Below are 27,268 nucleotides of genomic sequence, written 5' to 3'. Positions count from 1 at the left end.
ACAGTCAGCTAGTTTTGCATATAAACACAAAAACATTTAATAGAAGAACTGTGATGTGGGAGCTGGAAGGGACTCCAGAGCCATCCTGGGTCAAGTGCCAAGGTCCTCCTTCTTTCTGTCACTGGCCTCTTCTTTGTCTTCCATATTTTCTCTCCTATTTTGCTTTTGAATGATCAAACTCTATTTTTAAAGCTGTGTGTGATCAGCCAAAATAATGGAGCCACAGACTGTAGGCAGGGAGGCGCAACTTCTAGCCCTAAGGATGGGAACTAGAAGCATCATGAGGAGGAGGATGGTGGCATGATAAAGGCAGGATTTGTTCTTCTGGGTTTGGTTTTGTTTTTTTTTCACTTCTGTATCCAGACACCTGACACAAATTGGGCACTCCATAAATATTTGCTGGGTGAAAGAAGTGATGGGAGAGACACCAAGAATAGAAAGTTTGACTGGGTTAGGGGCAAGAAAAAATAGTCAAAGATGATGGGATGTTTGAGTCCAGCTCATAGGGAGGAGGTAGGGAGAAGAGGCAGTGGATGGGACAAAAGGAATATGGGAAAACCCAAAGAGAAGGAGGGGAGAGGACAAAAGAAAAATGAATGAGAGAGGAGTCTAGAGCGAGTCAGGAGCCCTGAGCAGCTTTTGGATCTAGTAGGAGCTCAGGAACTAGCCAGCACCTGAAAAGATGACTCAGCAATGGCCCAGGAATGCTGTCTACTTCCCTTCCCGTTGAGTCCCTGGCTCAACCCCAGCATCTCCCCCTTGACCCCAAACCCTATTCTTTGTTAATGTTAACATTTATCTCCCAGTCACCTGGACTCAAAATCCCGTTCATCTCTATCTTCTCTTGTCCCCAAACTCATCAGTGAGAACATCCTATCCCTGCTTCTACCACCCAAGTCATTCATTGGACAGACACTCATCTAGCTAATGGAAATCATGCTGCCCACAGAGATCTGGGATATTACACTGCACCTCTCCCCCCACACCCCCCGCCCCTGCTTCTCCCCACCACAGCCTGTGACCTGGTGCTTAACTGATATGGGGTCTAACAGCCTAGCCCCTGCTTTCGGGGCAGGACAAAGTCTGTGGTGTAGAACTCCCTGTGGGATCAGGCTGAAGCTAGACTTCTCTTGAAACTACATCTTTGCCTGGCTCCTTCCCCAGTTTCCTCACTCCCTTACAGATTTCTCTGCAGAGCACCCTGCAACAGATGTTTGATACAAGAATCCCCTTTACAGGCTCTGCTCCTAGGAAATCTGATGTCAGATACGACATTAAACTGATATTCCAAGAGCACGACTCCGATCATGCCATGCCTTGCACAGAAGTCACCAAATAATCTTTGTTGCCCTTTGAGTATCATACAGGTATCATCACCAGGACCCGGCTTCCATCTTAGTTTGTACCTTTGGCCTACTCTGCTCCCTACATGTAGGCAACACTGTGGTCAAACTAGATTGTCTGCTGTTCTCTAAACTGGACCCTTTCTGCCTCTTCCTGTCTTGTTATCCCTGCCTTGGGGCACCCCTTCCCCACCCTCCAGTGGTTAATATCCTCCTGATCCTTCAAGAGCTACCTTGCATGAGCCCGCCTTCCAGAAGCCTTCAGTGATTTCTCCGGCCATATCAGAATTCCACTCAACTTTGAGAATTCCACAGAACTTGGGCAGGCCTCCCCCATGAAATCAATCAGGCTCCATCTTATGAAATAATATATTTGGCTTCTATCCTTCACTTCTATCTACTACCCGATACCCAGCCCCTTCAGAACGGGGACTTAAACATTCATCTTTGTTTCTCCTGCTGCATTTAATAGTGCTGTGGGTATGTTAGACACTCAAATAGTTTTGAACAGTAAATAAAATAACCAGTATAGACCTTTTAACAGGGAAACATTTTATGGCTCTGAATAAATCATAAGTGAGAAGGTAAGGAAAAAATGCTTCTCAGCAAAATTCTTTCCCTCCTGGAGACAAAAAAGAATTTTGCTTTCCAGTGTCTATTTTGTTATGGATATGCTCTTGGAGATGCAGCTTTAAGTTTAGATGTTAGAAAAATAAATTTTTTACTTTTTTAAGCCTTGAATGCCTCTGATTGCTCCCTGGAAAGTTATTTCCAATGTGGGCCAGATAGGAAAGCCAGGATCAACGCCAAATAGAACATAAGAGAAATGGTGAATAATACCCTTGCTGCTATAAGGTCAAAGCTCCAGCAAGATGTTTTCAATTTCCAGCAACCTTGGATCTGTGACTTGTACAGCCAACCTACAGCACAGGGAAATTTAGTTTATGTCTAAAATGGCCTGAGATTTAAGTGTACTTTAGCTAGACTTCTTGTTCAATCCTCCCTCTAACTCCTCCATCTGCAGCTGTTCATTGGGATTTGTTCAGGGACTACTCTTACCACATCTTGCTAAGTGACATACATTTGAAGGTTAATGATACAGAGCTGAGCCATCCCACCCTGGGAGCAGATTTAGGCAGGGCAGGAGCCAAGATCTAGAAAGCTCCAGCATGGAGTCAAGGCCTCTGGAGGAACGAAGGGTGAACAGATGGATGGAAGAGGAGTCCGGGAGGACTGGGATCTCCCAGGCTGGGGTGCAACTCTGCCTGTTCGGGCAAGTGGGCACGGGTTCTCATCTCATTACCACACAGCCCACGCTCTGACTTAGGAATCCGAGATCTGGCAATCAGGGGCTCATCACCCCGTTACTTGGTGCTTCGAGAAGCAGATGACTTTACCGTCAAGAAGGACCATACAAATTGGATATAATACAATAACAGATTTTAGATACAAACATCATTGCAATTTAATACCTGAACATTTCACCAGGGCAGCGGGGGTGCTGATGAGCTCTTGCACTTGCCAAACATGCCTACTGAGCATTGATTGTGCTTGAACCCTCGGCACATGCTCTTTTAACAGCTCGCTTTAAATTCTTTCCTGCCTATGGTATTACATTGTCCACAAAAACATCAAGAATGTGACCAGCTGTCTGCGGCGTGGCCAAATTGCTTTGATTTAGTTACAGAGTAGACCTTCCAGAAAGCCAAAGTTCACCCTCATTTATTCACCAGAGACATGTAAGTTTTATGGCAGGAGGTGCTGAGGCTCGTGTAACTCTAAGACTCCAAATCATGCGGTCCACGTGGTTTTTGCCCCTTTCCACCTGACTGCCTTCACATAAAAATGTGCTGTGTCTAGAAAAAGACTACAGCAACATGTAATGCCTGCATCACATGTGCTTTGAAGGGACAGGAGAGTCATCTGTCCTTTCTGAGTCAAGGGTGATTTAGGAGATATTTTCTATGCATGCCAGGTAATGAGCATACCCTTTAATGCTTACACTCTTTCCCCTCTGAACTAGGGATTAATCTCTCCACGTTGCTGATGAAGTGGAGCCTCAGCCAGCTTACCTACGCACCCAAGGTCACCCACGTCATTCTGACATCCCCAAGACAATGCCCTTGATCATGACACTATAGACCCAGTCAGCGTGAGGACCCACCCTCTTTTTGAATTGACAGAGCCCCAGGGGGATGTTCTAACTTTCTTTATCTGGGTAGGCAATAATGCTCTTCAAATATCTTTTCTAGTATCTTGATACTCCTGTCATCTTGTCACCAGGAAACTGCTGGTGGAAGGTTTTGCATGATACTGAGCCCATAGGAGCCTTATCAGTGCTTTTCAATGGTTTATAGATTCTGGATATTATCAGGTTCTGTCTTCACTTGTGGTCTATCCAGATATTTTTGAACCAGCTAGAGAGGAGTTTGGGGCAGAGACAGAAAGAAGGTAGTACTGTTATTCTTACCAAAACAAGCTAACATTTTTGTGCTTTACCGTGTATAATCCAGCATGATCCACAGTAGCACCTAAAGTGTATGGGACATGTGGTTGTGTGTTTATCCTATTTAACAGATTAAGGGATTTGGTGACAATGGGTGGACAATTTGGTGACAGCTTACGGTGTCCCGGATAAAAACCTAAGGACACTGGCCTACGACTCGATCCCAGGATGGTCTGAGTTTTCACACAATTACCTTCACAGACTCCCTTGCTGTTCCTTCTCCAGCCATAGCAGCAGGCCAGCTTAGTCCCATAGCGACAGACCCCGGGCTGCAGCGCAGACGTGGACAGCCCATGATCCTTTGGACTGTGGGTAAAGAGTCGCATGTTAATATGGAGAACACAAAAAGGGCAACAGAGACTCTTTCCTGCCAGTAAATGAACAGGAGAGATGACAATTACCTGGTGAAATTCAATAAACCTGCCCTAAGGGCTCAATTAGATTCAGAAAGCCTGAATTTGGGGTTGCCAGCCTTCTCCAATCATGGGTGTTGTCCATTTCTCTCTTCCCCGGGGTTAAAAGAATCCGTTTACATAATCTATAAAACTAGGGCGCGTCAAAGTGGCCAAGAGCTTGTCTCCAAACCCTGTCGAGCGCCAATTTTCCAATCTGCTCTGTACAGACACAGGGGCGGTCCAGGTCTGTGTCCCCTCCAGCGCCGAGTGTGGTAATGTGACGCCGTGGCCCCGTGGCTCTGTCCCTGACAAGACTGCTGTGCGTTTACCTCATCGGCCACCTGGGAACCACCACACAAACTGGACTCTCCACACACCCCGGACAGTTCGGAGCTGGAAGGGCTCTAGAGAACCTCCAGCAAAGCCCCCCGTGCCCAGATGAGGAAGCGCCAGCCCAGTGGGGTACAGCCACGTCCCCAGTAGAACCACATGTCAGGGACTCCAGCCCAGGGTGGCTTCTCATTCCTCACTGCCTCCTCGGAACACCATTTGCTAAACTCTTTAACCATAGAGCAGGGGTTGGCAAATGCTTTTCAGAAAAGGTTAGATGGTAAATATTGTAGGCTTTGCCATCAAGAGGGTCGAGTGGTCTCTGTCCATGCCCAAGAGCAGCTAGACGGGCAACAGTGGCCAACAGCAAACAGACGGGCATAACTGGGTTCAATAAAACTTTTATTTATGGACACCGAAACTTGAATTTAATATACTTTCCACGTGTCATGTAATATCATTCTTCCTTTGGTTTAGCTTTAACCAGTTGAAAAGGTAAAACCAGGGGCGCCTGGGTGGCTCAGTCGGTTAAGTGTCTGCCTTCAGCTCAGGTCATGACCCCAGGGTCCTGGGATCGAGCCCTGCACTGGGCTCCCTGCTCAGTGGGGAGCCTGCTTCTCCCTCTCCCTCTGCCTGCCGCTCCCCCTGCTTGTGCTCTCTGTCAAATAAATGGATAGAATCTTTTAAAAAAAGGGTAAAACCAGGCTTAGCTCACTGGTCATGAAAAAACAGAGGGCCACCAGCCTTGGCCTGCAGGCCTTAGCTTGCCGACCCCTGATCCAGAGACCTGAAGGAGTGAACCTGGCCACCAAGTGCCCCTCAGCATTCTGGGCCACGAATGGACCTCACTGCACAGTTACGTACTTACTGACCTAGTTAGTAGTGGGCGGGGCTGCCACCAGCTTCTGGAAGAAAAGACTTGAGTTGTGTATTTTGTGGAGGGCTGGGATTGTTTCCTTGGGCAGATTAAATTAAACGTAAAATGGTTCCTGGGCTCTTTAACAGACAAGGGATGCACCTTTGACCATGTGCTTTCTGCTGCAGGACTGAATTCTCTGCAAGTTAATAATCCTTAGTCAAGGTTGGGAAGTGCCACAGCTTTGCAGTTCTCCCCTGCGCTCTGCCTCTCCCACCCACGTGGTTCTTCAGTTAAGAGCCACAAAGATATGGTCTGCGACATTTCATCAACTGAGAACTACCAAATGCAAGGATGATTTTATTATTTAATTTTCCTTAAAGGGACCTTTTTTTTCATCTTCTGATGAAACTAATTTGGCGGATTTGTAAGTCATTTGCTCATTTATTTTTTAAAAAATTTCATTTATTTATTTGAGAGAGAGAGAGCACAAGCAGAGGGAGTGGGAGAGGGAGAAGGAGGCTCCCTTCTGAGCAGGGCGCCTGACGTGGGGCTCAATCCCAGGACCCCGGGATCATGACCTGAGGCGAAGGCAGATGCCTCGCCAACTGAGCCACATAGGCACCCTGCTCAACAATTTAGAACAGGGTTTTTCAACCTCTGTACGACTGACTTTTGGGCCAGAGAAATCTTTGCTGTTGGGGGCTGTCCTGTGAATCTCAGCCAGGGTTGATGTACCAGCATCCCTGGCCTCTACCTATAGATGGCAGAAGCACCCACTCTCCAGTTGTGGCAGGCAAAAACGTCTCTAGGCACTGCCAACTGTCCCTTGTTAAGTTCTACTGCAAGTGAAACATTTATTCAGTACTTGCGATATCTCAAGTACTGTCTTAGGCACGCAGAGTGATGAAAAAGACCCAATCTTTACTCTCTTAAATTCCCAAACCATCATAAACAGATATATTGCAGCAGAGGACAGCATGGTAAGTATCATAATAATACAGTCACCTTACATAATCTAATCTGGACATTACTAACAATTCTGCAGGGGATACCGCAATCTTGACCCCGTCTGCACATAACTAACAATTCCCAAACGAGAAACTACAGACTACTGAACATAAAGTGTGTCAAGTAAGTAAGTGCTAGTCCACACAGAATGATGTACTTAAGAATCTTTGTGTAGCATTTTTAAAATGGATATAATTCACATAATAAAATGCAGTAATTTTTAGTATATTCACTATGTTATGCAACCATCACCACTATCTAATCCCAGAACATTTCCATTCCTCCAAGAAGAAACACCATACCCATTAGCAGTTAGTCCCAATTCCCCGCCCCCCAATCCTCCAACCCCTGGTCACCACAAATCTACTTTTTGTCTCTGGATTTGCCTTTTCTGGACATTTCACAGAAATGTAATCGTACACTATGTGATCTTTTATGTCCGGTTTCTTTCACTTAATATGCTTTCAAGGTTCATCCATGCTGTGGCATGTAATAGTACTCCATTCCTTTCTATGGCTGAATAACCTTCCATTGTATGGATGGACCACATTTGTTTATCCAGTCATCAGTTGATGGACATTTGGGTGGTTTCCTTGTTTTGGCTCAAACGAATAATGCTGCTATGAACACTGGTGTACAAGTTTTTGTATGGACATATGTTTTCATTTCTCTCTGGTATATACCTAGGAGTGGAATTGCTAGGTCATATGGTAACCATGTTTAACTTTTTGAGGAACTGCCAGACTGCTTTCCAAGATGGCTACTCCATTTTCCATTCCTACGAGCAGTGTATAAGGGTTCCAATTTCTCCATCCTTACCAGCACTTGTTACTGTCCATTTTTTTTTTATTACAGCCATTCTAGTTGGTGGGAAGTGGTATCTTACTGCAGTTTTTTTTTTAAGACTTTATTTATGGGGGCACCTGGGTGGCTCAGTCAGTTAAGCATCTGCCTTCGGCTCAGGTCATGATCTCCAGGGTCCTGGGATTGAGCCCCGCATCGGGCTCCCTGCTCAGCAGGGAGTCTGCTTCTCTCTCTCTCCCTCTACCCCTCCCCACTGCTAGTTCTCTCTCTCCAATAAATAAGTAAAATCTTAATTTATTTACTGGAGAGAGAGCGAGTGAACATGAGTGGGATTCATTTAATTAGATTTCAATCTATCAATACTTTGGAGATGACCTGCCAACTTCTTGACTATAGGTTTGCAAGGGAGGACCTTACCTATGTTCCTGATGCCCCAAGCCCCAGCTTATTCAATAGAACATGAATATGTATTGAGCACTGTGCTAGGTCCTGGAAATACAGAGATAAACACGATGGATAGGGTCCCTGACTACGAACTTTTAGACAAGAGGGTGAGGGTAACAGAGGCACTAAACATATTCGGTCAGCTACAGAAGCTTAAAGCAAAGAAATACACTCTGGTTGAATGGATCCAAGATGTTCTCTCTGAGGGTGCACCTTTAAGTGAAATGGAAGATAAAGAGAAGTCAGCCACACAAAATGAGGGAAAGCATATTACAAGCAGAAGTCACAGAATGAGTGTAGGGTAAGAGACACCATGCTTGTGCTCGAGGAACTGATAGAAGACCACAGGAGTGGAGCAAAGGGAGGGAGATGAGCAGGTTACAGCACAGAGCATCATGTTAGTCAAGCTCAGGCTATGAAGCCTGATAGTTGAATGGTAATAGGGCAGCACAGAGGGATTTTGAGTAGGGAGGTTATCTGATAACATTTTCCCTTAGAAAAATATTATCATGGCCACAGTCTGGAAAATGGATGAGATGGAGACAGATGGAAGCAGGGATACCAGTTGGCTTGGAAGATTCTGGTCTTTTGGACTAGAGCAATAGCAGAGGCAGTGAGGAAAAATGGATAGATTCAAGGTGGAACCAAAAGACTTGGTAATGGATTAGAGCATTCATTCATTATTTACTGAAAACCTACAACATATCAGGCATTGGGTTAGTCTCCAGAGGGTCAGCAGCAACCACGAGGAAGGTAAGATCTCTGCCCTCATGGAGGTCATATTCTGGTCAATTGGATCTGGAGTGTGAGATGGATGTAAAATCAGGTAGACAGCAGTGCTGCTTTTTCTGGAATGGGGAATATGGATGGAGGACCATGTTGAGGAATAGGATAAATGAGGAGTTCTCTTAGGAACATGCTAATTTTGAGGGCTCATTAGACAGACAACCAAGAGATGTTGAATAGGAAGTTGGCTATTTAGGCCAAAAGTCCAGGAAGTAGGACTGGAGTGGGGAGTCATCTGCAGGCAGTTGGTTACTGAATCTATGGGAATGTATGTAGTGTAAGAAGAAAAGAAGGCTTAGGGCACAGCCCCAAGGAAACTAGCATGTAAGAGGTGGGCCATGGAGGAGAAAGGTCCAGAAAGAGACCCAGGCAATGCTCAGAAAGGTAAAAGGAACACCAGGTTAAGCCAAATGCAGAGTGTTTCTAGAAAAAGCAGGATCAGCTCTGATGTTGAGTAGGCTGTAAAATATGATGGTTAGGACGACGGTCTCCTTCTTGAGTTTGAATCATGACTCTACTATACATGAACCTGTGACTTTCAGCAAGTTACTTTGCCTTTCTATGCCTCAACTATCTCATTTGTGAAATGGGGATAAAAAGGGTATTTACTTTAAGGGTTTTTGTGACAATGGAATGATGCAATATATATAAAGGGCTTGGAGCAGTGAGTAACACAGGAAATGTTCCCTAACTCATCACTTTTAGTAGTACTAGCAGTAGGATTAAGATTGCTATTAGATGTGTTGAATAAGGTATAAAGTTTAAAACTGCCATGGACTCATAATCAATGAAATGAATCGCAGTTTGAACTAGGTTTCTGCTTTAGTCTGAGTCCTCTGAGAAGCAGAAGCCATGAGGGGAATAAACGCGCAAGGATGTTATTACAGGAAACACCTGTGAGAGAGAGCTGGGGAAGGCTGGGAGGGCCATCGGATCACCATGCGAGGCTGACCCCGAGCAAAGCAAAGATGGAACCAAGGTCGGATGGAGGTATCCAAGGCTGCTGGGTAAGTCTAAGGAGGGCTTGGCAAAACTGAGGGGGAGTCTGGGAGCCAAAACTGACCTTCAGAGGAGAGTGGTATTTCCCACAAACAGTCCTGCCGTGGTATCCCTGCCATGCTCCTTCTGGAAGGTGGCCTGGCAGAAGCAGCCCGTGGGAGGCATGGCCTTGCTCAAATGTGGTGATGGCTTTCCAAGAGCAGAGTAGTGGGGGCCCTGGGTCAGTCGCACTCCCAGCAGCTGGAAGTCTGCAAGGCACATTCTCATGGCTGCCACAGTTCCCATGTGACTTAACTTTTTAATGTATGTAGGAATCAGTTTTCACTGCAAGGGGAGCTCATTGTAGAATTTCACCTTAAAGAAAGTGACCTCAGACATCAGCCAGTTCTAACCTATCATTTTACACATGAAGAAACCAGGGCCACAAAAAAAGACCAGGTGACTTTACATTCGTATTAGAAGTCAGGCAGGAATACAGCTGACCAAAGTATGGAAGGGGAACAGGATTTGCCACCCCAAAACATGCTTCTTTGGCATAAGGATTATTTTGGGCTGATTATTTTTAAGAAACAGCAGACACAGAAGAAGCTCTGAAAACCTGAGTAGAAGTTACCCTTGTGGGGCGCCTGGGTGGCTTAGTCAGTTAAGCATCTGCCTTCGGCTCAGGTCATGATCTCAGGGTTCTGGGACTGAGCCCCAAGTCAGGTTCCCTGCTAAGCGGGGGTCTGCCTCTCCCTTTCCCTCTGTTGTCACGCACGTGCATGCACGCTCTCTCTCAAGCAAATAAATAAAATCTTTTTTTTTTCCTAAGATTTTATTTATTTATTTGAGACAGAGAGAATGAGAGAGAGAGAGCGCATGAGAGGGGGGAGGGTCAGAGGGAGAAGCAGGCTCCCTGCCGAGCAGGGAGCCTGATGCGGGACTCGATCCAGGGACTCCAGGATCATGACCTGAGCCGAAAGCAGTCGCTTAACCAACTGAGCCACCCAGGCGCCCCAATAAAATCTTAAAAAAAAAAAAAAAAAGAAGTTACCCTTGTGTAAGAGATATTTATATTTATAAGGGAAATCTCCATATACAAGGCCGTCTCCCTCTCTGAATCTCAAGAAGCTGTTATCAGCGGTGCCTGGGTGGCTCAGTCAGTTAAGCATCTGCTCTCGGCTCAGCTCATGATCCCAGGGTCCTGGGATCGAGCCCCACATCGGGCTCCCTGCTCAGCAGGCAGCCTGCTTCTCACTCAGCCCCTCCCCCCTACTTGTGCTTTCTCTCTCTCAAATAAATAAAATCTTTAAAAAAAAAAAAAAAAAGGAAGAAGAAGCTGTTATCAATGGAGAAGGCCAGGGCTTAAACCTGTGTAACAACCTTATCCTTACTTACTGTGCTTTGCCTGGTCACCTCCCATAACCTGCTCCCCCAACCTCCAACAACATCTTTTATCTTTAGCTGGGTATTAAGGTGGTGGCTTGTGCCATTTTGAGTTACTCAGTTTTCCTGGGTATCTCCCAGGTGTACAGCAGGTATATAAGTTATTTACTTCTGTCTTGTTTTCTCCTATTAATCTTTTATTACAGGGGGATCTCAGCCAAGAACCTAGAAGGATAGAGGGAAAATTATCTTTCCTCCTCTGCACTATTCATTCATCCATCTATCCATTTTTTTTCACCTAAAATGTATTAGGTAACTACACATGTCAGGCACTGTAGTAGGCACTGAGACTCTAGACATATATGAGAACAGCCCCTGCCCACAAAGAACTTACAGTCTAGGGATGCAGCTGGGCAAGTGAACAGATTATTATACTACAACTTGACAAATATCATGAAAGGAGTAAGTTCTTGGAGCTAGGGGAAGATGTAGGAGTCGTTAGGTTAGGGGTGGGTGGGTGAGGGGTTTTCTGGAGGAAATGGGGCCTGATATGAATCCTGGAGACTGGTGGGACTTACCTGGGTAAAATGGAAGGAGGCTGTTGGGTAGGGAAGGTGTTCCAGGCAGAGAAAACAGCCTGTGTCAAGGAGGGAGCCACCAAAAACCTGAGGAGTTGGTGGCCTGTAAACTAGAGTCTAGAAAGTGGTGTGTGCTTAGAGCAGGGGAGTGGGAAGGGAAGTGGGGAGGGAAGTGGAGAGAATAGAGGGGAGGAGAAGGTAACAGGGAGATAAGCAGGGGCCACAAAGAAAAGGCCTGTGACCATGCAAAACATTTTGTCCACCCTGAAGGCTCTGGGGAGTTACAGAAGGATTTCAAGCAGTTGGAAATATCAGGGATTTTGCAAAACAAAGCAACCTCCATAAGAGTAGGGGGAACTCAGTAAGCAACAATGTACTGAAACTTGACACCAAAAGCAAAAGCAAAAATTGACAAGTGGGACACCAAACTAAAAAAACTTCTGTACAGCAAAGGAAACCATCAACAGAATGAAAAGGCAAACTACTGAATGGGAGAAAATATTTGCTAATCATATAACTGGCAAGAGGTTAATACCCCAAATATAGAAAGAACTCATACAACTCAATAACAAAAAGACCAATCTGATTAAAAAATAGGAAGAGGATCTGAATAAACATTTCCCCAAAGACATCCAGATGGCCAACAGACACATGACAAGACGCTCAACATCACTCAACATCAGGGAAATGCAAATCAAAAACCACAATGAGATATCACCTCACACTGGGCAGAATGGCTATTATCAAAAAGACAAGAAATAACAAGTGTTGGTGAGGATGTGGAGAAAAGGGAACCTCGTGCACTGCTGATGGGAATGTAAATTGGTGCAGCCGCTGTGGAAAACAGTATGGAGGTTTCTCACAAAATTACTACCATTTGCCAGCAATCCCACTTCTGGATATTTATCCAAAGAAAATGAAGCCACTAACTTGAAAAGATACATGCATGTCCCATGTTCACTGCAGCATTATATACAATAGCCATGATCTGGAAACAACCTAAGGGTCCAATGACGGATGAATGGATAAAGAAAATGTGGTATACATACACAATGGAATACTATTCAGTCATTAAAAAAAAAAAAGAGTGAAAACCTGTCATTTGGGAAAACACTGATGGACCTTGAGAGCATTATGCTAAGTGAAATAAGTCAGAGAAAGACAAATACCACATGAGCTCACTTATATGTGGAATCTAAAAAACAAAGAACAATAAAAAACAAGCTCATACATACAGAGAACAGATTGGTAGTTCCCAGAGGCAGGGAGGTGGGGGGTGGGGTGAAATGGGTGAAGGGGGTCAAAAGGTATAAACTTCCAGTTATAAAATAAGTCATAGGGATATAATGTACAGATGGTGACTGTAGTTAACAGTACTATTTTGCATATTTGAAAGTTGCTAAGAGAATAAATCTCAAAAGTTCTCATTACAAGAAAAAAATTTATAACTATGTATGGTGACAGTAAGTTGACCTATTGTGATCATTTTGCAATATATACAAATATTGAATCATTATATTGTATACCTGTAACTAATATAATGTTACATGTCAGTTACACCTCAAAAAAAAAAAAGATTATCGAAACTGTTAGATGTGAAATCACAACAAAAAAAATTGAATCTGGTTGAAATATATATTTTTTAAAAGCCTAATTAAAAACTTCAGTGAAAGAGTCCAGGGTCCTCTGTACAGGTGGGCAAACCATTTCATATGTATTGGTCAAAGTGAATTACTTTTGACTGTAAAGAACACTGGCTGGGGTTAACTAAAAGGAGAAAGTTACCAGAAGATGAAATTCATATACTGTTTGCACATTACCACAACTCTCCAGAGAAATCCTCTTTCTCGAATTTTATTGCTTTCACATGCTTGTCTTTAGGTGAAAAGGTGAAGCTGAGAAATCTGAGGTGTATCAATTTCTCCCAAGTCATCATTTTTGACATTGTACAAACTATCACTTGTAAAGCTCTCCAAAATGTTAATGACTAACACTTGGGCCACCAAAACCTTGTTAATCAAGTAAGGTTTCTTATCCACTGGAAAAAAATCCTTCTTCAGTCACAGATGCATTTTAGGATTACAGCTTTGTTAGAAGATAACAAATTTGTTATTGAATCTAGCCTTATTTTCACTTGTTTTTTAAAAAAAAAAAAAAGGAAACAATCATTAAGAATCGACTCATGACTGAGAACCATAAAGTGGATTCTGATGTTTGGGCAATTACACAAACCAGAAAACAGCAGTTTGGCCCACAGCTGCTCTGTAGATGCAGTGACATGTTCTGTGCATATTTCCTAGAGAAGACCAAGTAGCTTGCAACATCGTAGGAAAAACCATCAGAGAACCATGCACGTCCATAAATGAGCAACATGCCTTTTAATTGATGGACGTGCCATCCCTGTATTCACCCAGTTTTGAGAGATGCCTCAAAGGGACAGCCACAAATGGGATTTTAGTGGTTTAATCATCAAATTCTACATCTGGTCATGAAAATGGAAAAACAGTTTAAAGGGGGGAAATCTCTGGTGGATAAAATGGCTAATAATCACTTGCTGATTTGTAGATGCCAGAAGGAAATTGATTTATTACACCAAGCATTCAGCTCTGCATTCTAAGCCTGCCAGGGTTTTTTTTTATGCACATATGCAGTCATTTAAAATTATGGATAAAAAAGGAAAGTAAATACTAAAATATTTCTGTTTAAGTTGAAACAATATTATTGGGGGGAAGAAACGAATCCAGCACACGCAAGCATGACATTGACAATAAGAGCAGGGCACACTATCTCATAAACTTTTTAAAAAACTGCTTAAAAAGCTTTAATCTATAGTTGCATACATAGTTCTTGCATGGCATTGTAAGTTAATATTAACAAATTATTCACATTACTTCCCCAGCATCCTCTCCTTCTACCTGTCCTTTGCTCTAATTCCTGCCCAATCACTAACTTTCCCATCATCAATTCAATTATTCTTTTATTTTAATATCTGGTTGTGAGTATTCTGGATAAGGGACGTAAATGATTAGGTTAAACTACATGAAACTTCTGTAAGTTAAAAATGGCCAAATATCTGTAATTTCATGTTACAATTTAATGATCATGGAAGAGAAGTTTCAGTGCTCAGCAAACCTATTTCTCTCTCTCCTGGGCACAAAGCTACACTATGCTCCCCAGCCAGGCTGCCGGCTAGGTGGAGCCACGTGACCGGCTTAGGCCAGTGGAACGTGGGCAGACCACCTCCAAGCCTGTTCACAAAGCCTCCCACGGGATCCTGGACATGCTCCTTTTCTATTAACCCACTGAATAAAAAGGACTCTGCTGGCCTGGAGGAAATGGCCCTTCAAGATGGATGGAGCCTGGTCCTGTGTGAAAGCACACAGCAGAGTCTCTCCAACATGTCGGGGACTTCAAGGCAAAGAAATAAACTTTACTGTGTTCAGCCACTGTGATTTTGAGACCGTTTTGATGTAGAAATTAGCCTACCCTGATCAACAGAGTAGTATTTCAAGAATCATTTCTTTTCCTAAAGTCTAGGGCACATGATCTTTTTCCTCATATGTGAATCTAGTCATACAAAAAAAAATCTTACAAGGGGCGCTTGGGTGGCTCAGTCGGTTAGGCGTCTGACTCTTGATTTTGGCTCAGGTCATGATCATGGGGTTGTGAGATCAAGCCCCGCATCGGGCATGGAGCCTGCTCAGGATTCTGTCTCTCCCCCTCCCCACTCCCCCTTCTCTACCTCTCTTTAAAAAAAAAACTTACAAAACTATCAATATGAATTGCATTTAGTTCCATATTTAGTGAAGCACGTATTTTTTTAAATGTATAAAATTGGAGCAGCGCATTCCAAGATACCAGGGAGGCACGGTTCTGGCAGAGTACCAATCACTGGAATGTAATACATGTCTGAGTATAATGAGCTGGTATGCATTTGGCTGGATTGACCCAACCTCACGGGACCCGATAAACGTGGGGTAATCAATCAAAAGGAATTTAGGAACCTAGAAAGAGAACTCCTGATCTTGGACGGAAATGACCCCAGCAACATCCTCTGCCATCTCAGGAGGTCTGGCCGGGCCAGCCAGCAGCTCTCTCAGATCTCTCTTGCTGAACCCTGGTTGGCATATGGAAGGCCCAGGGAGCCTGGTCCCAAGGCAGGGAAGTGTCCGTGCAGATGAGCGAGTCCCTGTGGAGAGGACGCCCTGAGCTGTGGGAGTCTGAACTGAATGCTCAATTGTCCCAGTTCCTTTAACGCATTATACAGCTTGCTGTTTACACTGATCAAATTAATCACGAATGCCGTCTCCACAGCTGAGGTTAATTTAAAAACATTCCAGGGATTGTGTAAGTAGTGTAGTGTTTCTTCCTGGGATTCCTTATTTTCTGCGAAAATATACCGTGCCAGAATTCTTAGTGTGCTTGTTTATGGTCAGGTTCCAGGAAACTTTATGATAGTCTTTCTCCAAGACAAATTGAGAAGTTAAAACTTCTTTTTGCTGATATTTAAATGTGGCCCAACGAATGAAATAAATTTTTTTCTAAATAGAGACCATAAGGTCCAGCCATGAGGGTTCTTTGTTTTATTTCCTTTTGTTTTCATCAGCGTTCCCAGTACGGCAAGTCCATTGTACCATACTGGTTAAGATTAATTCTGGCTTCCACCCATCTTCAACATACAGAGTCCAGGTCCAACAGGCCCAGGGATGCCCCAAAGCGTCTCAGCTGCCTGGATGTGTGGGCATCGAAGAGCCTCGTCAACAAATGGCTGGTTATCAAGTGCGTACCGGTGTGTGTTCTCCATCTTCAAATTTCCCATGTCATTGGTGGTAGATCAAACCTCAGCACCTTCCCTTGCTTCCTCTATTTCTCTCATTTACCTTCCACGCTCGGGACTTGGGTGGAAATCGGGCATGGGGAGTGTCTTAGTGTGGGCTCCCCCAGAAGTAGACTGAGACAAGGATGTGAGCGCAAGTGGTTTGTCTACGAGGTAAAGGCACATGGGTAGGGGGGTGGGGAAGTGAGACGAGGAAGAGAAGGTAGTCAATAAAGCAAGTGTCATCCAGGCAGCTCCTTTAGTTTCCATCCACAGAGAACACGGTGGGGAATGACAGAAAATGGGGAGTTAGAGAAACGGGCAAGACCCACAGGGCCTTTTATGCCATCTTAAATAGAACAGATCTTATTCTGAATCCAATGCAAAGTCACTGAAAGGCTTTAAGGAGATGGCTAACACGATGTGATTTAAGTTTTAAGAGGAACCCTCTGGAATGTGAACTAGAGGGGGCAAGAGAAGCAGCAAAGGGCAGCTATTGTTGGGGTTCAGGTGAGAGATGACAGTGCATGGCTGGGTGGTGGTGGGCAGGAGAGAGAGAAGCAGATGGGCTTGAGGCTCCGTCTGCGATAGGATTTAGCACCAGAGTGAATACAAGTGGGGAGAAGAGTGAGTTGTCAGAAATGATGCCCAGGTTTTTGGCTTGGACCAGTTTGGATACTGTTTGTCCTGGAATAGGGAGAATGGGTGAGATGGGGGACATTGAGCTCTGGAGAGCTGATCCAGAGCTCAGTTTGGGATGTCCAAAGCTCAACGGGACATCCCAGTGGCTAGGTGAAGAATGCAGCAGAGAGAGGCTGGGGCTCGAGATTCACATTTCGAAGTCATCTACATCTATATAGGAGACAGAGCTCTGTGGAAACCAAGGCTGGTAAAAGAGGCTGAGAAGGAAAACCAGAAGGCGTGATGTGGTCTTAAAATATGCCCACAAATTCTTTGATGGTCCACCTTCTAAGAGGTGAAGTCTAATTCTCCCCCCGCCCCCACCTTATGTAGGACTGGACTTAGTGCCTGGCTTCAAACGAAGAGGTCGCGGTGGGAGTGGGTGGAGGGTAACTTCCAAGATCAGGGCACACAAGGCAGAGCTACTTTCACCTTCTCTCTCTCTCTCTCTCTGAGTCCTTGCGATGTGGAAGCCAGCTGCCGGGCCAACGAGGACACTCAAGCAGCCCCAGAGGGAGCTCCACCAGGCGAGGAGCTGAGGCTTCCTGGCCCCAGGCAGCGAGTCGCTGAGGTCCCCTGCCCGAGGTGGTGAGCGCACCACCTTGCAGGCAGGCCCCCCGCTGGAGTCAGGCCTTCCGAGGACTACAGCCTCGGCCAACAACTTGGCTGCAACCTCGTGAAAAACCCCAAGCCCCATCCAGCTAAAGTGCTCCTGAATTCCCGGCTCACAGAAACAGTGAGGGGTAATAAATAAATGCTGTTTTAAATCTCTGAGCTTCGGAGTATTTTGTTGAATAGCAACAGATAGCTCATACACGTCGTGCCCAGAAACAGAGCAATACTTGAAGAGCAAACGTGATGATCTCTGTAAAGATGTTGCTGCTTTGGTATGTTGAGTTTTAATTTTGCATTTGTGTTCATCCAGTCTGAGCTACCATGGATTATAAACACACTGATAGTATGTACATTCGGAAAGGAAAAAGGCTGCCAATTTCACTAAACTACAGTACATTACCTTGAAGATAATTCTGTGCGATTGTGGGATCATTCTGAGCGTGAATTGGTCACGATGGGGTTATCTTTACAGAACACAGCCTGCAATGCCCTGCTTTGCTCTCTGCTCTCACAACAAAGCTCAAGCTCCTTGGCTCAACATACAGGGCTCTTCGCGGCCTATTTCCAGCTTGCCTTCTTGGCTCTCACTGGGCTCGTGCCCCCAGATGCTGGCCAGTGCACTTCCTATCTGGGGCCCAAAGCCTTCCTTTTATACCCCTTTTGCAGCTATGTATCGATCCAGCCAGCCATTTATTTATTCCTATGCAATACCTACTGGGAAGTAAGTACTGCAAACTTGCCTTCTCCCCTCTGTTTTAGGTCAGGTGGGCTCACGTTCATTCCACAAGGACAGTTTCAATGTCATCCCCTGTCTTCCACTTTCCCTGACTGACTCATGCAGACTCAATTTCTCTTATCTGATTTCTATGGAATGGTTCATATGTTCTATATGTTCCCTCCCTCTGTATACACACACACACATAATTTTGCATGCATATATATACACATAAACATACAGTTGACCAGTGAACATGGGAGCTAGGGGTGCCAACCCCTGGCACAGTCAAAGATCCTTGTATAACTTTTGACTCCCCCCAAATGTAACTACCAAAAGCTTACTCTGGACTGGAAGCCTTACCAATAACAGAAAACAGTTGATTCACACATATTTTGTATATGTATTATATATGGTATTCTTCCAATAAAGTAAGCTAGAGAAAAGAAAATGTTATTAAGGAAATCATAAGGAAGAGAAAACACATTCACAGCGCTGTACTATAAAAAATCCACGAATAAGTGGACCCGTGTAGTTCAAACCTGTGTTATAGGTCAAGTGTAATATGTAAAAACATAAATATACATAATCATTCTTTTGAATGCTTATATATAGAAGTATAAACACACGTTATTTATATGTAAGTAACATTATCTGCCTCTCCACCAGAGTTCTGTGGTCATTCATTAATGCACCAATTTTTTTATTCAACACCTACTATGTGCCAGGAACTGGGCTAGGAGCTAGAGTTAACAACCCTCACCCTGCACCCCACTCACCAAAAGACAGATATGTTGCCTGCCCTCCCAAGTTGTTCAGTGGGGGCAGCAGATAGATATGTATCTCTGGCATTCAAGAGAATGTTTGAGTATGTCATTTGTTCATGTTGAACCTGAAGTGAATTAATTTTAGCTACTTTTAGAGTATTGGTCTTTTGCCTTTTGTTTGTTTTCATAAGCACGACCTTCAGACTTAAAACAGGTTATTGGAACCACTACGTTGAAACCCAGCAAGTTAACTGATGAAACAGGAAGTACTGCTGATTACTCTGGACAAAGCACCCCACGGAAAGTGATCTAATTATCCTTGGGAGATAGCCATGGCTTTCAATCTGCCACCTGTTCACTGTGATATTTTAGGCAAATCACTTAATCGCTTAATCTTTTGAAACTCACTTTATTCCTCTGTAAATGGGATATGATCCCTAATTTACACATGGCTGACATTGCAAATGGTACCTCAATATCTGTTCTCCCCTTCTAAGTAATAAGACCCCGATTACGTGGCCCCTCCTCAGAAGCCCTCAACCAATGACTGTTGGGAGTATAAATACCCCAGCTCCCTTGCCTTCAGGGGGGTTAGCTCTGAGGCTTGTGTCCTACTGTCTTCTAGAATTGCTCAGCAGGATTGAATCACAGTGGTAACTTATTTCCATAACATTTCTTTCCCTATTAGAACTTCCTGGGGTCACCTCACAAACCATGTACACTCAAATCCTGATCTCAGAGTCTGCTTCTGAGAGAATGTAAACTTAGAGGAAGGAAGTGTACTGGGGAGGGTGGAGCCTCAGGAATCCCTCACTTATTCTACACACATCCCTGGGTCATACTGGGCAGGAGCCAAGCTAAACAAGATCATCAGCGATAACGTATGAGAATGTATTTTGCAAAAATGTCAGCTTTTATGTATCCAATATTTTTGGAGAAATAAATGTGGAACATTGGAATGGCACTGCTCTTAAAGCAGAAAATCATATCAAATAAAGTTCTTGGAAATTCATCGAATTTCTTCAAGTTTCTCCATCCCAATGTCTGTCAAATAGGCACAATTACCTATTTCTTAGGGTTGATGAGAGAAGTGATTGAAATCACACTGAAAAGTGTTGACACATAGTAGAGTCTCCACCAGTATTTGTTGAATGCCAATCGGATTTATGAAGACTAGATAATAGACTTATTTTCATTTTAATGTTTACACAACCTTGGCTTATGCATATAAATCACATAGAAATAGGACCGTAATATCTTCTAAATCAATGAAACTATTGAAATAAGGTTGCTCAGAAGTGATTTCTATGTTGTAATCAAACATTTCATGGTCACTATTTCCTAGAAAAACTCAGCTCTTGAGTTTTGGGGATATTCCCACAAATTCTAGTTTTAAGAATAGGAGATGAATGATACCTCAACCACTCACAAATCACTAAAATCATGTTTCAAAATGAGAAACCAAGAACAACCGACTCGCAGTTCACACTTCCTATGCAAGGCTGAAAAATGGCCTCCCCAAAGATGTCCACGTCCTACCTAATCCTTAGAACCTGTAAATGTTATCTTATATGGCAAAAGGGAGTTTGCAGATGTGATCAAATTAAGGATGTTATGATAAGGAGACCATCCTGGATTATCTGGGTGGGCCTGGTATAATCACAGGTAAGGGATAAGGGAGGAAGGAGGCTAAGAGAAAAAAGAGCAAGGTGACGAAGAGATTGAAGTGATGTGGCCATAAGCCTAGGAATGTTGGAAGCCTCTAGAAGCTATGAGACAAGGAACGGAGTCTCCCCTGGAGCCTCCAGAGGGAACAGCCCTGCCAACGCCTTAATTTTAGCCCCTTAAGACTCACTTTGGATTTCTGATCTCCAGAACTCTAAGAGAATAAATCTGTGTTTTTTTAAGCCACAAAGTTTGTGGAAAATTATTACAATGGCACTTCCTTAGTGGGGCTCTGAGAGGGATCGGTTCTCAACACAGGTGTGATTTACAGAAAGCAGGCATCTCTCCCTGAGTGTAGACCCTCAGCATGAACCCAGTCATTCCTTCATCTCACGTTATTTTTATTTGAATTCAATAAAGAAAAAAAATGTATAACAGAAATACACTATAAATAGGGAGTTGCTCCAAACGTGAAAAGAATAGCAAAATTAATATTTATCTTATGTGCTCAAGGCCAAAAGATGCCAGTGTTAGGTCCTAGAACTCTGTGGAGAGGGAATTCAGATCAATAAATGTTCTAGACTGGCAAATGGTCCCCATGCCCAAAGGGCATTTAAAAAGTCTAGGGTTCGACTGAATCTCAGCTGGTCCACCCGACACCCCCTGAGCGCCAACCCTAGTCCCCCTCACGGTCGCATTTCTGCTCCAACAAGATGAAAGAAACCATCACAAACCAGGAGAAACTCGCCAAACTGCAAGCACAAGTGTGCACTGGTGGGAAAGGAACTGCTCACCGAAAGAAGGTGGTTCAGAGAAGGGCTACAGTCCATGATAAAAATAAACTTTAGTTCTGGGGCGCCTAGGTGGCTCAGTCGGTTAAGCGTCTGCCTTCAGCTCAGCTCATGATCACAGGGTCCTGGGATCGAGCCCCGTGGCAGGCAGCGGACAGGAACACTATGCTACCTGGCATCTGACACCAACTTGGTGCAGATCGTCTGACTCATTTAAGACTAGCTGAAGCTCTGCCCGCACAATCTGTGGGTGGAAAAACACCACTTGCTACCGGAGACCAGGATGATGGCAAAGTTCCAGATCTTGGGGAGAATTTTGATGAAGCTTCCAAGAATGAAGCAAATGGAACTGAGTTACCTTCTGAAGAAGACAAAACTTGAAGAAGTTACTGGGAGCTGCTATTTTATATTATGACTGTGTTCTAAAATTTTGTTTGTGGATCTGATAAAACCTAGATCTCTAGTATTTTTAAGCCCAAGCCCCTTGGATACTATAGCTCCTTTCAGCTTTTGCTTAGACACAATTCATTCTTTGCAGCTAATTAAGCTGAAAAAGCCTGGGAATAAAGTTTGAAACAAGATTAATAAAGTCCTTTGCCTAGTAAAAATAAATAAATAAATAAACAAACAGAAATAAAAACAAAAAGTATAGGGCTCAAGCCAAATTCTGATGCTTATGACCAGGAAAACGCATGCTGATGATGATTTATTCATTTGATGAATGTTAACTGTCTACTATGCACTAAGCATCATTTAGGTGGCATGCAGTTTTCTAGATCACTAAAATTATGGTGCAGTATTTCTATTTAAAAAAAAAAACAAAACCCATGGGACGCCTCAGTCAGTTAAGTGTCTGCCTTCAGCTCAGGTCCGTGATCCCAGGGTCCTGGGATCGAGTCCCACATCAGGCTCCGTGCTCAGCAGGGACCCTGCTTCTCCCTCTGCCTGCCGCTCCCCCCTGCTTGTGTGCTTGCTTGCTCTCGCTCTCACAAATAAATCTTTAAAAATCTTAAAAAAAAAATTTAAAATAAAAAAAAATTTTAAAAACCCCAGTGCTTATATGAGAAATTTCTACAGAGCAGTCACAGTGGGCTGTGAAGCCCTAGGAAGCAAGCAGTGGGCACCTTGCCTTTTCTATAAAGGTATCACCCCTCATGTGGAGGCTGAAGTTCATGGAACACGGTGTATAGGCAGCTCCCAAAGAGCTGACCACTTCACATTTCCAAGCCTGTTGAGCAGATAAGAAACACACCAGCTTGGGAACCTGATACTGTGTAAAGAAAGCACATTTCACAAATTGAAAACCACAGAATTGCAGAATCCGGACATGGATTCTTCATTTTAATATTCCTTGGTTTATAGGGGGGGCTTTTCAGCTTTTCATTTAATTTGGTGGTGCTTTGAAAGTGAAGCTCTTGGAGGTCCGTTTGCAGGCTGCTAAGGAACTGCTAATCTCATCTCCCAAAAGCAGTTGGTCTTTCTTAAGTGGGCTTTCTAACAATACAAGAACCTCCAACGTTCAAGGAGAATGTGATTATGAGCAAATTGCATCTGCTTACATTTTTATTGTGGAAAGGAAATTGAAACTTACGATCCTACATTCTGAGAACCTGGTTTGAGGTTTGTTCTGTTTGAACTTCAAAATCCCTTAATACTGCGGCTGACTGATGAAAGATTTTTTTCCTGTAAGTCAAACAAAGATAGTCAGGCTCACCTTTCAGAAGCCTGTTCCAAACCAAGGCTCTCAGCCTGCTCTCCCCAGGAATTGTTTGACTAAAAAAATCTCCACAAGGCAGTGATTCTGCAAGCCACTGCCCCCCATCTCCACCTTGGGCAAAGACTGGAGACATTTTTGGTGGAGAGGGTGCTCTGGCATCTAGTTGGTGGAGGCCACAGATACCGCTCAAAATCCTACAATGCACAGGACAGCTTTCGGACCATCCCCAACCGAGCACTATCCAGCCCAGCGCAAAAGGTCAACAGTGCCCCAGAGGAGAAACGCTGCTTTAGTGCTCTGAGCAAGGCAAGATATCACAGCCAGAGAACCAGGAAAGCTCTTCCAGTGAGTGATTCCTAAAAGGCTGCCCCAGTGCCCTAGAGAAGAGCAGGCACCTGAGCCAGACCACCTGGGTTTGAATGCCCACTCCATCACTTACTACTGGCTGAGCCTCCTTGGGCAAGTTATTCAACTTCTCCATGCCTCATTTTTCTTCTCTGCCACACGGGGATTATAATACTAGTAGTTGTCACACAGAACACTTACGGGCTCTCAAATGGGTTAATAGTCCTAGAGTGTTTAGAATAGTGCCAAGCCGACGGCACCATGTACGCGCGCACGTACTAAGTAGCTTTGCTGATCTCAGGAAAAATAAGTTTCAGGGCTTCGACAAGTTTACCAACAGTAGAGAAACGGCTTCAGATTCTAAATTGCCATAGACTCCTTTTTGGAGTCGATTTCATCTGACAACCACATCCTTTCTTTCCAGTTCATTAACCTTAATCAGAAAGGCACGGAGTAGAGGAGCCCCCTTCCCAGCGGGCTCAGCCCAAGCACAGCAAACGCTTACTCTGTTGTCCTGTTTCTGCGAAACCAGCGACTGACAATCAGTTGTGCGCTTCAGATAGAACGGCAAACACAAAACTACACAGGCCCCGGACCCACCCGCCCACCGCCACTCGCACCCCCGCGGGCACAGTAGATGCGCGCCGACCACTAAGCCAGAACGCACCCACCCGGCTGCGCGCAGAGCCTCCCTCCTCCGTGGGGCCCGCTGGGTGCAGAGAGTCTGGGAACAAGTCTCGCCAAAGGGGCGCGGGGAGGAAAGCCGGTGCGCGCCCCGGGCCTGGCACCTGGGGAAAGCCCGTCTCAGCACGCACAACCGCACGCGCGCACACCCCCGCGGGGTGCCTGGAGGGACCGAGGACAGAAGCGGCCGCGAGGAGGAGCTCAGGCCGGGCGAGGAACAGACACTCACCTGGCCGTGTTCCCTAATCCACCTGCCACCCAGGGGAACAGCAGCGGGAGCGCCAGGGCCCAGCGCGGCCGCATCTTCGCGCGGGGCCTCCCTCCGCCGCCTCCCGCTGCTCCTCCCGAGCCCCTGTCGGGAGGGCGCGGGTCCCGGGGCGCTGCGGGCCGGCCGCCTCCGCTCTCCTCGGCCGCTCGGGGCCTCCGCTCCTCCCGGGCGCGGTCCCAGCGGGCGGCGGGGCGCCCTGGCGAGGCGCGCGGCGGCTCCTCTCCCGGTGCGGCGGGGCCCGGCGCGCGAGGGGAGGGCGGGGCGGGCCGCGCACATCTGGCTGGGACCCGCCTCCAGCACGACCCGCGCATCCTCCTCCGCGCGCGCTCTCTGCTCACCAGGGAAACTTCCCCCAGACTCAGTGCACTTCACTCTGGTCAGAGTCACCACGTCGCGCCATCTGTTTCAGACTGCTGTTCCGCGGCAAGTTTCGCTGATACCTGCGCTCGGATTTCAGGATCTGGTTAAGTCAAAGCAGGAACCAAGAACGCTGGTTCAGAACACTTCTATACCACTTTTGTTTAGGTTCTCCTCATACTCTGCTAGGTGTTCTTCCACAAACTGCAAATCACGGGCTGCTACAGCTGGAAGGTCACCAAGTCCTGGGCAACCCCATTTGACAGGTGACCTCCCATGCTCATTTGCGACAGCTTACTCGCATGGGACCACCGGACGATATTGTAATGTAGTAACCAGTGCAGAAACTAGTGGCAGAAACACGACTGGTCGCATCCATAGCCTTCGGTTTCATCGCTTTTCCTCGGGACTTGGCTGTGACTTGCTTCGACAAATGGCCATGGCATAAGGGCAGAAGCTAACCAAGTTGCCAGTTCCAAGCGTAGGTCATAAGACACCCGAGCCTCTCTCACTGCCGCCAGAAGACCATGCCCCAGCCGGCATCGTAGCCCAAGGAGAATGAGGAACAGGTGGGACGGAGCACCTCAATCGAGCCTAGTGTACGTCGTCCAACTCACAGATACATGAATGAGCTCAGCCAAGGTCAGCGGTGCCAGCCAAGCTACTGAGGCTTATTGTGACTATCCATTACACAGCAATAGCTCTCTGACACCCCTATGACCTAGTGTTAGATATAAAAGGAAGAATATGGAGAAAGAGGAAGTTTGTCTTGATAAGCTTGATTCGTGGTTATATAATGGGCATATGCCTTAATCCTAGCCAATAAAATATGAGAAGTGGAGATGGGGAAGATTCTTGCTGCAGATTCTTCATTTACACCATAATGGATCTCCTTATTGGCCTAAGTCGTGTTTAATTGGATCTTTGGTTTTATGGTTGAAGGTATCCTAATGGATTCGGTGTCCTTGGTTAGTAACCAGTTAGGCCATTGAGCTGTTCATAGAGAAGAGTGACAGGCCTTGTCCTAAACACTCTACATGCATCATCTTACTCAACACCCACAACTCTATAGGTAGTGATCATTGGTTCCCCCATTTTTGAAGTGTCAAGAAATGGAGTCAGAGAGGTTAAGCGACTTGCCCAAGGTCATACAACTGACAAGTGTAGAACTGGGATTGGAACGGAGGGCCCTTCTCCACTGGGCTCTGCTGTTATAGAAATCTTTTTCCTCATCTTACTCCTCGGCGGCTTCAGATGTCAAATGAGTCTCAGGAATAAGGTAATAAGATGACCTCTTTCAGGCCATTACTCTTTGTACCAAAACTGGTTTGATTTACTGAAAATATTAAAAGCGAAAGGAAAGAATAGAAATATGAACCGCCTACCTGCAAATATCTTAAAGGAAATGGAATCTAAAATGTGCCTCAGTGTGGCTTTCCCCACAAGCACACCACAAGGCAAGGGGTGGAGGGGAAGTGATTTTCTCTGCAGGTGCTGAGGACACTGGCGGGGGAGTGGGAAGTCATTCAGGAAGGGAAGGAAATCGCAAGTATGTAGCATCGGGTCATCACTGAGGGCAACTGGAGCTTTGTGCACTGAGCATCATGCCAGAGCCAGCCTAGAACATGCCTCTCCACATGATCTCATCCAAAAGGCATCTACCAGGGTACTGATCCCAGGACTTACTGCTGTGCTGACAACCAAAGGCAGCCCCCAGCCTTGTAGATGCTGACTGTGGAAGTCCTACTAGAATGGGAAGGCCCAAGGGAGTTTGGGCAGGGCACCACGTTGGTGGCTACCTCATGTCTAGAAACAGAATTAAATCAGCAAGTAGGAGTTTTTCCTCCCTAAACATGCTGATCCAAATGACTCCCTCCTCCAGATAAACCATTACTCCAAAAAATCCTAATAAAACATGAGTAGACTAACACATGAGGGCCATCCTGCCTTCTTAGCCCTGAGTTATCAAGTCGACAAGGTTTCTGTTTTTTGCTTTCATCAGAGCAGACTTCTCTTCTGTAGGCTTAACAAGGAGGGGATGAGCATTACAACAGGAAACTTCCAGAGTGGTCAAACTCTCCTCGGCCAAACCACTTACTATCTCCTGAGGGGAGCTGTGGACAAAGGTGCCATCAGGTAGCATGAGGAACAGAGAAGAAGCCTGGAAGTGATGTGTGGCCAGGTGAGAAGACACTGGATCCAAAGGGCCATGCAGAGGCAGGTGTTTTTAATAATTACACTGGCGTTGCTGACTTTGAAGAGCAGGGAGCTTTAGGGGGCCTCACTGCATTCTACAAAGGAAAAAGCAATCTTTGATCGGAATCTCATAAAATCATCCACACCTCTTATGGTGCTACTTTTGTTTTCAATCTATTTTCACAGAGCTCCCTATGTGGTACAGGTGTGATGGGATATTTTTGTGCCTTCGGA

The 27,268-nt window shown here is 45.2% G+C and overlaps 1 protein-coding gene across 2 annotated transcripts in view; it reads right to left on the bottom strand.

Annotated features, from left to right (window-relative positions):
• Nucleotides 1-24,701, bottom strand: part of EGFL6 (EGF like domain multiple 6) — a 59,575-nt gene extending 34,874 nt beyond the window's left edge. For both annotated transcript variants that reach the window (XM_054507204.2, XM_045874684.3), the window contains exons 1-2: nt 24,443-24,701; nt 4,043-4,155 (exon numbers count right to left, since the gene is read on the bottom strand). In XM_054507204.2, the coding sequence (XP_054363179.1) occupies nt 4,043-4,155; nt 24,443-24,516 (187 nt within the window). In that variant the 5' untranslated portion in view covers nt 24,517-24,701. The remainder of the gene's footprint in view (nt 1-4,042; nt 4,156-24,442) is intronic.
• Nucleotides 24,702-27,268: the final 2,567 nt, after the last annotated feature.

This window comes from Mirounga angustirostris, unplaced genomic scaffold (assembly GCF_029215605.1).
Source record: "Mirounga angustirostris isolate CCGP_5_RB_7025 unplaced genomic scaffold, mMirAng1.0.hap1 SCAF_11, whole genome shotgun sequence".
Classification (NCBI taxonomy): domain Eukaryota; kingdom Metazoa; phylum Chordata; class Mammalia; order Carnivora; family Phocidae; genus Mirounga; species Mirounga angustirostris.
This window is presented reverse-complemented; position numbering and strand designations above follow the sequence as displayed.